General features: G+C 39.2%; 2 protein-coding genes across 4 annotated transcripts in view; both read right to left on the bottom strand.

The window, feature by feature from the left end:
- The window catches only part of TRPC1 (transient receptor potential cation channel subfamily C member 1), a gene marked incomplete at its 5' end in the record, with an annotated part of 62,226 nt that extends 58,523 nt beyond the window's left edge, over positions 1-3,703 (bottom strand). The window contains one exon of one of the 2 annotated variants that reach the window (XM_082839134.1): positions 3,514-3,703. In XM_082839134.1, coding sequence (XP_082695260.1) covers positions 3,514-3,688 — 175 coding nt within the window. The remainder of the gene's footprint in view (positions 1-3,513) is intronic. The other variant, XM_082839132.1, reaches the window with a different exon arrangement.
- A 3,100-nt stretch (positions 3,704-6,803) lies between these two features.
- The window catches only part of PLS1 (plastin 1), a 117,833-nt gene continuing 110,720 nt past the window's right edge, over positions 6,804-13,916 (bottom strand). For both annotated transcript variants that reach the window (XM_082840234.1, XM_082840233.1), the window contains exons 15-16: positions 9,018-9,142; positions 6,804-8,783 (exon numbers count right to left, since the gene is read on the bottom strand). In XM_082840234.1, the coding sequence (XP_082696360.1) occupies positions 8,648-8,783; positions 9,018-9,142 (261 nt within the window). In that variant the 3' untranslated portion in view covers positions 6,804-8,647. The remainder of the gene's footprint in view (positions 8,784-9,017; positions 9,143-13,916) is intronic.

A 13,916-nucleotide genomic window follows, 5' to 3' on the forward strand; every position in this document is an offset into this window, starting at 1 on the left:
CACAAAGGTGACACAGATCTAGATTATTAGACTGAGCCTGACAATAATGGTGAAATTCAGCTCTCTCCACCCCTTCCCTGACTCCATGCTGAAATTTCAAGAAGGGCCTCCTGACTTATTGCAAATCAAATTTCCTGAAAATGTTCTTCATGAAAAGTTGGCAGGGACTGAATCCAGACTGAATCCTTTCATCATTTTCCTTTTCTACACAAGAACTGATTACTGATCATCAGCAAATTAAGGGTTTAATACTAAAGCTACCATCTACTCAACAGTTACTTTCAAAGAGGTGAATTAACTATATTTAGCTTAGATGCTCCCTAAATAAAGGTATTAATTCTTTCTCCAGCCAGCAGGTCTGAAGTTAGACCCCTGTCTCCCACAAATAAAAGTGGCTCATTACCATACTAATTCTCAGTGTGAAAGGAAGAAGACTTGGGTGGTAAGAATCACTGCTTAATATTCCATAAAACAACACTCTTGTTTCAGCTCTTGTTTCAATTAACCTTTACCTCTGAATTGCAGCATTCTACGTCTAAAAAGAGTAGGTGTACTTTCTGAGAATTTTATGTGGGGTGGGGGGCCAGACTTAGCTTTATATAACTGGCACAGGAGCCTTCAATTCACTTTTTCTTCTAAATTTTACGAAAAAGAACCGATGTTACCTTTGAGATGATTCTGACCCACTTTCAAGATCAACAATAGCCACTATTAAGTGGCCACTACCTGGATCTGCGCTTGCCTAGATCTATTGGACTAATAATTTACATAAAAGCTAGCTGTACACACTATAAAATCAAACTATAAAATCGTTTTCTTTCCTTTTTTCTTTACTCCTTAATCTGTATACACCTTTCAAAGGGTCACCCATCCACTAACACATAACCCCATCTCCACAATTTTTGCTTTAGGAATTCTCCTTAAGTGGAATACACTACGGACATTTTACATATGTAGTGTAAACTTGATAAATGAAAAAAGGATGAGAAACATAGATGTTCTAGAGTGGATCTGCTCTTGTGCTATTAAAGCTTTTTACTTTTATTGGATAAACATAATCCATGGAAACCACAGTTAATAAAACATTCACAGAGAGCAAGTTTAATTTCCAATTAGTAAATCCAAATATGGATATGTCTTTTCTAACACAAGTGATTTTCATTCATTCAACTACAACTACATCAAAACTTAGTGGTTAAGAGTACAGGCTCAAAATAGATCCTAGTTCTACTACTAACTAATGTAACCTTGGACAAAGTAATTCTAAAGTTTTGCTAAGCCTCATTTTCCTCATTCATAAAATGGGGATAACAACATCTGGCTCATGGGGTTGTGAGGATTAAATGAAATCATCTATGAAAAGCCTATGTACTCTACCCCAAAAGCTGTCTCAGTCAACGTTTGCCATTTGGCTTGATGAAAGCTCCAAAGCAATAGTGGCAACTATAGCTACTTCAGGAAACTTTTCACTTTTAGATTTGGTTTGGGTAACGCTAAAAAAGGTTTAACAATATTAGTGAATATAAACGAGTAAACAAAAAAACTGCTATAACTCAAATATATTTTTTTCAGCATAAATGTATACCATAAGTACATGTAAGAAATAAGCCATTTTTCCAAATCTAACCTAAGAATTCATTTCAACATACCTGAAACAGAAAATGCCTATTTAATCTCACTTGTTAAAAAATGTTTTAATTTATACGGGGGAGAAAAAGCATGCATATTTACTTTCCACCCTACCCCCAAAAGCCAAATCTCTCCAAGGATCTTAATGATGTTATAAAAAGGAAACTGACGAAGAAAGACTATCAAGGCTATTTCAACTGGCACTACTGGACAGGTTACAGAACTGTCATACATTCAAACTCTTTTGACATATGTCATGCAATAATCCTAAATATACACACCATACAAGTACTTACTCGAGCTATGTTCCATTATGACTTTCCTCTGTCCTCAGTTTAACATATATTAAATTGCCTTTCTTGACATAATTTCTGTTTGCTTTAAAATAACCATAGCTCAGAAGCTGGGGTAGATGTAGCAGCCACTTACTAACGCTAGTATAACACAATCTGTTCCCTTCCTCTCTCAGAGAATTTTTGAAGGAAGAGAACTCAGACTATCCACTCTAGAAATACTAAATAATTTTACGTAATCCACAGACAATGATATTTATGAGGTTATAGACATATATTCTATGTTTCTTCACATTTCCAAGACTGTATGAACCTGTCCATGGTGGACTTTCACAAATGCTTTCATAATATAATTTAATACTACTACATAAGATCATAAAAGGACTCATGATGGACAGGGGTGGACTTTGTTTATACATCAATGTGTTTTCAAAAAGTTGTGTAAATAAAATCCTATCTCAAAGCAGTAAAAGTGGTTAAGGAGGCTGTCATTTATTTAAAAAAAAAAACACACATACAAACAAAAAAATCCTCTGTAGTTAATCTTTTCACAGTGTAAGTTGCCCTTTGGGTTTATGATTTGGAAGTTTGCATGATCCTAAACATTTTTCCTAAGCAAGCATGGCCACTGGAAGGCAAGCTGAATAAATTTAGAAAGAGAAAATTTACAGCACTTTTTTACACGTAGGAAATAAAATTAGTCTTAGGGCAATCAATTTCCCATTCTTTTTATTATATTCATCAATAGAAAGCATGCTTAAGTGAGGAGACTTTGTTACGGCCATAAAAGTGATCGATTTCCAGATTTTTTTAAAAAACGAAAACACATTAAATATATTCCACATTTTTGCCCTGTAATTATTTTGCACTACCTTTATTTCCCAAAGACGTCTGAGGAGCAATAAACCTTCCTCTCTAATAAAAAGCATGAACGAAGTTGTTCCATAAATTTGGAGAAACTCTGGAACTTAGGCAGAATTTCTCCATAAAGTGCTGTCTTTATGTCCATCTAGGATATTGACATACCTAATGCCATTAGACAGTCACTGAACACCAAGGCACCGGGTGGCTGGAGTTAAATAATACGAGTAAGATTTTAAAGAAAAAAGAAAAGAAAACACCAGCTGAGAGCCCATAAGCAGGAGGAACCTTAAGCAAGGACATGGGATTTTTTCGTACTGAAAGGTCCAAAACTAGACAAAACCTCTGGGCTTCCAGAAAGAAAGAACTAAAGCCCCATGCAGGAGACCAGGTCATTCAAGTGGTCAGTAGCGCAGGTGAGGCTGAAACCCTAGGGTCCCGGCCCCCACGACGCTACCTGAACACCTGACCGCACGAAAGGAGACCACGGGCAGGGCCGCCGCCCCAGGTGCGGCGCTCGGAGGGCGCCACCCGCGGCTGCTCCCGCCCGACAGCTCTGCACTCACAGGGCAGAGGCGGTGCCGAGCAGCCCGGCAGGTGCAGCGGGCGCGGCGCGAACAGACGCTCGGCGCACGAGGAAGAGGAAGTGCCCCGAGTTGAGGCTGGGGAGAGGATGAGGGGTGTGAAGGACACGGGCATCCAGAAGCAGAGAAAGGGGCCTAGCTCTCACCCTTGTCGCACGCCAGCAAGAAAAGCTTCTCATTCAGGGTGTTCTCCTCCTTCACCTCCCGCACATCCTTCAGCGCCATCACCTCGTTCGGCGACGAAGAGGAGGATGGGGAGGAAGGCAGGGAGGAGGAGGAGGCGCCCGAAAGGTCCGTGCTCGGGTACAGGGCCGCCATCATCGCGGCCCATGAAAGGGGCAGGCCAGGAGACGGGGGCGGGGCCCCCACCAGCCCCGACCCCGACCCCCGGCTGGAAAAGGGATGAGTCGTTCCCACGGCCGCCTCGGCGCGCGGCCCGTTGGCCCCGAAGGGCGTCGCCTCCCCACGGAGCCAGCACTCGCCCTCCACCGACAGCCCCAAATTGGTGGCGGCGCATGCGCGGCCCCGGGGCCAGCGCCCCCTCCCCAGCCGCCGGCGCCCAGGCCGAGCAGGTCCGCGCCCGTCCGGGGACGGCAGAGTGGCCCGCGCCAGAGCGGCAGCCGAGCGCGGGGCCGTGCCAGGAGCCGCTGGGGCCGCGCGGGGAGCGGCCCGGCCAGAGTGGAGGACGAAAATCGGTGGGAAGGGCGCTCCAAGAGGCGATTCTGCACCAGCCGGGCTCCAGGGCTCTGGAAACCGCCAACCGAGCTGCACCCAGAGATGTTCGCGGCTCTCCTCACGTCATCTTCCGCTCGGTGAGAGCGACGACCACGGGGCGGGCTCTGTGGTGGGCGGGACCTGAGGCGGAGGCGGAGTCCGCGAGCGCACCGCCCCCTAGAAGGCGTGCAGCCTCGGAGAAAAGGCGAATGGTCGCATGTACCCTCTCCACAACCAGGTTGCAGGTTCGAGGTGATTTCCCCGCCGTCTCGGGCTGCACACAAGTTAAACATGCAGCGGGGTGGTTCACTGAGCCTCTGATGACTTAACGTTTAGTCGAACCCCCCCCCGCCTCGCCATGGAACTGTCGAATTATTGCATATTCCTTTGTCCTCTGCCTAAACCAGAAAGGACCGGGCCCTCGCCACGCCACCAGACCTGTGTTCATCTGTGTGTAATTATGTCGGGCTAGCTACATAATTGTTTCTAAAACTGTATTAAAAAGAAAAAAAACTCCTTTGTGATATAAAATTGGCATAACATTTCTAGTATCATACATTTATTCGCATGTAACCATTGGATAAGCACATCATTAGGATCTACTCTACGTTATAGTCCTTACAGTGGTTTCTTGTTCATCTTCACGTTTATAACTCAGATTTTAGAAGATGAGTGTTATTTAAGCAAAAGCTAACCGAAGTGCAGTAAGTGCTACTTCCTTGAATATTTTTTTTAAATTAAGCTTGTATTTAAAGCAGATTCTTGCAACTTTAAAAGCTGAGGGAGGGGGACTGGAAATTGTATCTCGAATAATTATTGCTTTCCACAGCCAACTGTGCAAAAATCTAAATTGCACCCATAGTGCTTAGGTTCTTAAGGCAATACATAAATTTACTTGAGTACATGTATTTGAGAGAAATACTTCCTATTCTGTTCAGGTTGATTTGTTCCATCGCTGTCCCGGCCAACTCTAACTCCCAAATTTCCTAAGTATGTCTTTCTCATCATTCACAGTGCTCTTTCGATCTTCTCTAAGAGGCCTTAGGTACACAAGATTGCCCACCTTTCCAAACATTTTTATGTGTTTACTTCAAAACAGTTATCTATTAAATCATTTTAGCTTTTTCTTTCTTATCTCTAGTAGATCATAAATCTGCCCCATTCTCTAATGTTTAATACAGTTCTAAGTTTGTGTATTTAGTGGAATGTCAAAATTGCTCATTGTAAAAAAAAAAAAAATTGCTCATTGTAAATCTGTGGCCAGTGAACGGAGTGGTACCTACTTGGGTTTATGGACACTCTTTGTAATCCAGTAAAATTTTTTTCTCAGTAGCAGAACAACTCTAACCCAGGCCCATCCAAAAGTTCCAGAGTGTTGAAGGGTCAAAATTCAGATGGCTCAGAACTATAGAAACCACTTTAATCTGAAGTTTTTTCAAGCTTCTGGGTTTAGGTGATTCCTTTTCCATAAGGCTCCCACAGGGGCTGGACTGATTTCTTAGATTCAGGAGAATTCCAATTTACTTTAGGAGATAATCCTAGGAGGCATTCCAAAGTATTAGAGGGTTTTTCCTCCTTCAAAGTAAGCTAGTGTTTCAGCTGTATCTTCAGAAGTCTTTTTGAATCATCTCAGATGCAGAATATTCTCTCTTGTTTCTCGGATCCTTTTTCATCCAGTGTAAATTGGGGTATTTTAAGATCCTCTATATGATTTATTTTTCATCTGTGATATGGAAGCCGATGATAGAGCTATGATGAAGGTGCAAGATTCAGAAGCATGCAAGATTCAGAAGCAGCATGTTACTTAAAGCAACTCACCGAACCTCATATACTGAAGAGCCATCCCAACTCCAGTTGTGATGGAGAAGAGAAAATCCAGATTCAGATCTAGACCTATAAGCCATGGACCCTGTCTTCATCTCCAAACTCTCTACCTCTCCCTCTTAGGCCAATTTGGCTATTTCATTTCCTAAAATGCCTGCAAGACTCTTCCTGCCTCACAGCCTTTGCACTTGTTCCTTCTACTGAACAGTTAGCATCCGGCTGCTCCTCCTACCATGCATACCTCAGCCTCACTATCACAGAGACCTGTGATAGAGAGACCTTCCCTGACCCACCCAAACTAAAAGCATCTTCACCCCAGTTCCTAAGTCTCTATCACATTTCCCTGTTTTATTTCTCTTAGTGCATTTATCACCATCTACAAATCCTATTTGTTTACTGTCTGTCTTTCTCCACTAGAAAATAAGATTCATGAGGCCAGAAAACTTTGTCTATATTTTTCTCAGCTGAATCCCCAGTGTCTAGTATCATACCCGGATCATAATAGACAAATTTATGTTGATTAACTCAAATTATTTCATCCCAAACTAAATTTGTAGAAATCATGTACTTGGTCTTTCCTAAAATTCTTCCTGTTAAAGAATCATAGAACCATCTTCACTCCTCCCAAAATAATAAATTTTTTGTTGCTGTTTTACTCATTAGCGTAGGAATTTTTCTCTTTTCTTTTCTGGAAAATAAGTTTATGATAGATTAATTTTCCAAGTTATATATTTTTCTTTAAATGAAATAAATACTGACACATTTGTACATACACAGAATTTTTATTAAATATATTTTGTGAGAGAAAGAACACTCTAAAGTGCCAAATTGCATGTAAATCAGATAACTTAGTGAATATAATGGTGAAAAAAATCAAGAGGAAATGATTTAAATAATATCACAAAAGAGCAAAAACATATTTTAATCTTCATATAAGAAAACAAGTATCAAATGATAAAAGGAAAGGAAATCTCTTTTGTACAATATATTTCAAAGTTCCACCTGTTGATGATCTCATTTAAAAAATTCTCTTCTAAGCACATGAGTAGTCGTACTCTTACCATCACGTATGTTTTACTCCATGGTAGAAGGGGAGTTTAGACTACTCATTCCCAGTGAGATAAAGTGACAGCATTTTTTGTTGCACAGCAGTACTGGTCACTGGTACTAACAGTGGAAGATGAAGGAAGTAAACTTCTGAACTCAATTGTTAGCAGAATTGGTCTACTGCTAAAAAATTCAGACAAAAATAGGTCTGAAGCAAAGCTACTGCCAAGTAACATAAGCATTAACCAAACATTGCCAATTTGAAGGAAACTGGGAAAAACGTGAAAATATGTTGAATATTAGCTTTGTGTTATTTCTACTAAAGATATTCAGTGGGCATATTCTAAATTAGGGCTAGAATATCAAAAATTAGCATGTGTAATATGAAGCTAATAATATGGTATCAACACGTCTTGAGAGCTGTAGCCAGTGTTTGAAGTCAGTTGAAAAGTAACTATATGCACATCCAAAATGAGTATTTCTAAAAGAAATCTTCATGTACCAGATAGCTACAAACTGAAAAGTGTTACGCACCTAGTGGGGGCACAATTATTACTTAATGTTGGTTAACTGACCAATACAGTCATCCTTCAGTACCCAGAGGACTGGTTCCAGGACCCCCCCCCAAGGATACCAAAATCTGCAGATGCTCAAATCCTTTATATAAAACAGCTTAGTATTTGCATATAACCTACACACATCCTTGCGTGTACTTTAAATCATCTCTAGATTACTTATACCTAATATACTATGCAAATAGTTGTAAATACAATGTAAATGCTATGGAAATAGTTGCTGGCACTTGGCAAATTTAAGTTTTGCTTTTTGGAACTTTCTGGAATTCTTTTTTTCAAATATCTTTGATCGCTGGTTGGTTGAATCTGTGGATGTGGAACCATTGGATATGCATGCATCAGATATAGAGGGTTGACTGTATACATACCACTTAAGAAAACCTGGGTAATTCAGGTGCAAAATATGTATATGTACACACATATTTCTCTAATAACATCTTACCAACATATATATACTGCAGGTCATAGTTAAAGCTGTATTACCAAACCAGTACATGTAAAGTATCGATGCAGTTAAAATTAAGTATTAAGTAAAAAGCTCCTGCTACTTATATAAGAGAATGTACTTTGAAGTTTATTCATGAGTTAGTCCTTATATATAAAAAAGTTTAATGTTAATGAACAATACTTGTCATTTAAAAATTTTAGACAGTATAGAAATTTACAGAAAAGTTAAAGTTTTGGACCACTTCACATAGTTGGAGGGAAAAAAATAAAAGGATTAAACTGGATTATGACTTTGAATACAATTATGATCAAAATCAACACACACTCAAAACACATTTCACAGCAGGACATGCAGAAAAAGTTTTGCATTGATCATTTCTGAACCATGAAAAAGAATGAATTAGTCTTGTTTTAAAGAGACTTTCAGGAAACAATAATTTAATCATAAAATATCATCTTGAAAATGAACACACTCTTATCAGTATCGACTGGTAAATTAATTGTCAACAAATCCTAGCTAGTATGAACAGGATATTAAATTCATTAATGATTCATACAACTGTTTTGAGCATACAAATAATCTCTGGTTTTATACCCACTACATTTCAGAAATCTGTAAACTGTGAGGCATTCAATGTGTTTAATGTGGCAGAAAATCATAATCAATGTTTCATTATTTTATTTTGTTCAGTCCTTTTCCCATTAAGCATGCAAACACTGTCATAACCATCTTGGGTTTCACTTCCACGAGGTCATCAGGTAAGGCATATATCCGGGCACCGATCTTTCGAGCAACTGAAATGGCGTATCTTGAAAAGACAAGAAAAATATCTTGGTATTTGTTTTCACTTAATATATGTTAACAGAAGAATGAAACATTTTGACAAGGTTAACTTTACAAAAAAGTTGTTTGTGAGTCTTTAAATCATATTTCTCACATAAATTGTACTTAAAAATGTGAATTTTAAGGACATCATAGCCTCACCTGCAAGGATTAAGAACAAAAGAGCCACTATGTTCTAATATAAACCATAAAGGCTTACTTAGCATTGTTCAGCTTGTCCTCATTAGAAAGGTCTTCTCTCTTGATCATTTCTTGACGAACTGCATTTGGTGCAATGGCATCTATTAAATCCAAGACAGGTAAACTAGTGGTAATAGATTTGTCCTAGAAAAGAAAGAATAGATGAACATTCATAAACATCTTTTGTAAATGTCAGACCAGAAGACCATAACCATATAACTAAAAGCAATTTATAAATTTTCATTATACTTAACATTCAGCTATTCTTCAACCAACACACATCACAAACCATTTAAAATATGCTTTTCCTTTCATCCTTACAGAGCTTACAGTATAGAGGATTGTCATCATACCTGGAATAAGGTTTGTGGATGTGACAATTCCTAAAGTATGCTAACTACAGTATCCATTCTGTAAAAAATAAACAACTTTTGAAAGGGAATAGGAGATGAATTTTAAGTGAATAGTTTTGCAAATTCTAGTAATATTCTTTTTCTTAGACCATAGACTCCTAAGCCTTCACTTAATATTTTTCAGAAAGAAAAATTAAAATAATAGTGGAAAGGAACTAATATTTATAAAGGCATTATTCTTGTTGCTTTACGTGTTCAGTTTGTTTAATCCTAACAGCCTGGTAATAAAGAAATTATAATCTCTCCTTTTAAAATGAAGAACATGAAGGTCAGAAAGCTCAAAAGAGCTGTTCAGGGCTTCCCTGGTGGCGCAGTGGTTGAGAGTCCGCCTGCCGATGCAGGGGACACGGGTTCGTGACCCGGTCCGGGAAGATCCCAAATGCCGCGGAGCGGCTGGGCCCGTGAGCCGTGGCCGCTGGGCCTGCGCGTCCGGAGCCTGTGCTCCGCAGCGGCAGAGGCCGCGGCAGTGAGAGGCCCGCGTACCGCAAAAAAAAAAAAAAGAGCTGTTCACACAACCAGTACATACAGAACCAGTATTTGAACCCATGACTGACTGACTCTAAACGCCCAAGATTCTCTCCATTTTGGAAGTTACCTCCAAGGCAACTAAAAATGGACAACGAAATTCTAGTGGATAGAACACTGCTACTGAAGTCAGAAATCCTGGTCTGAACTGATTGTACAACTTACCAGCACTTGAACAAATTATTTGTTTTGTCTCTCAGGATGAATAGTAGCAAATGTCGCTTGCCTACCCAGAATCCACTCCTTACTACTTTCTCAATCCTACCAGAACCCACGTGTTTGCTCTGTATCCATATATGGACGTGTGCTTCAAGGAAAATTAACCCCATCCACAGCTCCAAGAGTGACCCTGAATTAGTGTAGACCATTTATTCTGCGGGTAAGGTGATAAACTTATTCTTTATATGTATAGAGCAATACAGTGAATAACAGATATACTAATATCTATGGCATTAAAATTTCATGGGGGAGGGGAATTTAGGAAGAAAATGTCTAAAAGACTCATTAGGCAAACAATAATGAAAAAAGCTTGGAAAAAATAGTCTAAAAAAGCCAAAGGGAGGAATCCCATCTGATTGCCACAGTGATTTATTTGGCAATAGCTAATTTAAATCACTAATTTAATTTAACTTAATTTAATTTAACGTGAGGCCCTTACTATCCAGGAAGAGCTATGGAAAGCTAGCAACACCCCCTCCTGACTGTGAATGAGAGGATGAAACCCCTGGCACAACCAGCAGCTATTCAATGAGCAAGAGGAAAACCAACTTTAGAGAAAACCACTTTAGATGGCAAAGCAGAGATGAACAAAACTTGATTGACACTCTTCAATTACTGGCTCAACCAATCCTAATGTCTACCCCACCTCTGGATCTTTGCTATTGTTCTGTGCCTTTACTTTTGGTTTAAATCACTTTTTCTGTTACTTGAAGCCAAAAGCACCCATTCCTAATCACTACAATCGAACTGTCACAGGATTCTTGGGAATATTAAGATAAGTGACGACATCTAGTACAGTTCCTGGCCAAAAGTGTTTCTTTTTATTTTATTTTTTAAAATTTATTTACTTATTTTTGGCTGCATTGGGTCTTTGCTGCGTGCGGGCTTTCTCTAGTTGTGGTGCGCAGGCTTCTCACTGTAGTGGCTTCTCTTGTTGCAGAGCACAGGCTCTAGGCGCACGGGCTCAGTAGTTGTGGCTTGTGGGCTCTAGAGCGCAGGCTCAGTAGTTGTGGCGTGTGGGCTTAGTTGCTCTGCGGCATGTGGGATCTTCCAGGACCAGGGCTCTAACCCATGTCCCCTGCATTGGCAGGCAGATTCTTAACCACCGTGCCACCAGGGAAGCCCCCCAAATGCGGTTCTTAATAAATGTTTGATAAAACAATTTGAAGCCATGTGAAGAGTACAAAGTTCTTTTTTGGGGCCATGATCTAGTACATTTATTAATTTTAGAAAAATTTATATTCTTCATTTTCAGGAATGTTCATTTTATGAAACAGATTTTGGGGGGGGAAGTAGAAATAGAGGGATAAAAATAATTAGGGTCCTTAAGTCTATATGATGCTGGTAATCCAGATCTGGTTTTGGGGCATCTTTTCTATTTCTGAAAAACTCTCACACATACGTTCTCAATGTGTAGCCTGCAGACCGCCTACATGAAAATCACCTGAAGTGCTTAGTAAAAGCACAAATTAATCCTTGCACTCAAAGTAATGTCAGATTATTTGTGGATGGGGCTAGGAATCTACATTTTTAATAAGCTTTCTAGAAGACTCTAATGTACACCGTTATACTTTCTAAAATTAAAGCTTAACATGCATGTCATTCTATAATAAATTAAAAATTTCTATGTGCTTACTTTTCATATATTTCTGTGGTGATTCACAATCAGACAGGTGGCTTAATTGTGCTATATTTTGATTAATTATTTGCATATTTATGAGGGTTCTTTTAAGTTTGGGGAAAATTGTTTTGTTTTTTTTCAGCTTTATTGAGTTAAAATTGACAAATAAAATTGTAAGATACTTAACATGTACATCTTGATGATTTGATAAGATCCCTCCCATCTAATTAATGCATCCATCACCCTCAGTTATGTATTTTGTGGTGTGTGTGTGTGTGTGTGTGTGTGTGTGTGTGTGTGTGTGTGTGTGAAAACATTTAAATTCTACTCTCCTAGCAAATCTCAGTTATACAAAAGAGTGTTAACTATAGGCACCATGTTATATATTAGATTCTCAGACCTTATTCATCTGAAAGTTTATATCCTTTTATGGTATTTTAAATATTTCTTAACTTAGATTTAGGAAACAAGGATTTTCCCACCTATTTCCTTTGATTCACCTTGAGAGAAACTTTTACTGAGTTGAATGAAAAATTTAAGTTTCTAAAGATGATATTGGATCCCTTATCTTCCTGTTTCCAAAAAAACAGGCCTATCTTTCCAGCTCCCCTGATTTGCATATTATCAGTGAAAGACATTTTTACTGCAAAAAGGGCAGGGGTTATTGTAAAACCCTTGGTTTAGTATATAAATACATTTTCATAGTTTTTCTTTCACTTTCCTTAATCATACAGAAATTACTTAAGCAAAAAGAATTTCTAGAATATTAAAGATAACTAGTCTAGAGTTTGGCTTGATTTTTTTTTAATTAATTAATTAATTAATTTAATTTATTTTTGGCTGCACTGCATCTTCGTTGATGCACGTGGGCTTTTCTCTAGTTGCGGCGAGCGGGGGCTACTCTTCGTTGTGGTGCGCAGGCTTATTGCTGTGGCTTCTCTTGTTGCGAAGCACGGGCTCTAGGTGCACAGGTTTCAGTAGTTGTCGCACACAGGCTCAGTAGTTGTGGCGCACAGGCCTAGTTGCTCCACTGCATGTGGGATCTTCCTGGGCCAGGGCTCGAACCTGTGTCTCCTGCACTGGCAGGTGGATTCTTAACCACTGAGCCCCCAGGGAAGCCCTTGATTTTCAAGTTAGTGTGTTGTACCGTCTCTTCTCTTAATTTGATATATATTACTAGTAGGACATTCCATTCCATTGTTCTTCCTGTCATTTTTGAAAATAAATTTGAGTGCTTTATGAATCATCCACAAATGCACAGTGTTGTGGCCGCCAAAACTCCCTAAAAAAATCACAACAGGAACCTCTCCACGATGCCCTTATATATTGGCAGGACCAGTAGTGTAGTGTAGTAAGCTCCATTTATTGACCCCTTAATGTGTGCCAGGTATGACTGAGCTATTTACATGTGTTAACTTGTTTAGCTTGACAACAGACCCAGAAGATAGATACTATTAATACCTCCCTTTTAAATATGGGGAAACTCAGGCATAGGGAAATTAATAATTTGCCCAAGGTTACATAGATAACTAAATGTGAGCCAGAGGTAAAATCAGTTTTATTCATCAAGAGATGTAACCCAGCTATTAGTATAAACTGCTAAGGCTTCTGGAAAACACATGCCCTCCTCACATGCTCCCTATTCTCCTTAGCTGATTTCTATAGCACTGCTAACACCCCATACTGTGATTCATGTTTTCTTATTTGCCTCCTTCTCTAAACAGTGAGCTCTTTGAGGGCATTCTGTAGTCACAGCACCTAGCAGAGTACCTGACACGGAGTAAGCTTTGAATATTTATGGAATGAATGAGCAGTATGTCACATAGCTAAGAAGTGGCTAAGCCTGTGTCAAACCCAGAGCCATACAACTCCATAGCTTGGCTTTCAACCTGCAGTTAGATCTGGATATGAAATCCAGCTTTCTGCTTAATAGTTGATGACAGTGGACAAGTTATTTAACTTTTCTAATGCTCACCTTTTTGCTTATAGAGTTGAGAGAATTAAAAGAAACAACAACGTGTAAAATGCTTAGCATAATGACACATATAGGACTCAATAAATGGTAATTATGATTATTGTTATTAGCTGATATACCACCTCCTCATCTTCTTGGTGAGGAAAAATTACTTTGCAACTAAAA

The sequence above is a fragment of the Leucopleurus acutus genome (genome assembly GCF_964270905.1).
Source record: "Leucopleurus acutus genome assembly, chromosome: 5".
In the NCBI taxonomy this organism is placed as follows: Eukaryota; Metazoa; Chordata; class Mammalia; order Artiodactyla; family Delphinidae; genus Leucopleurus; species Leucopleurus acutus.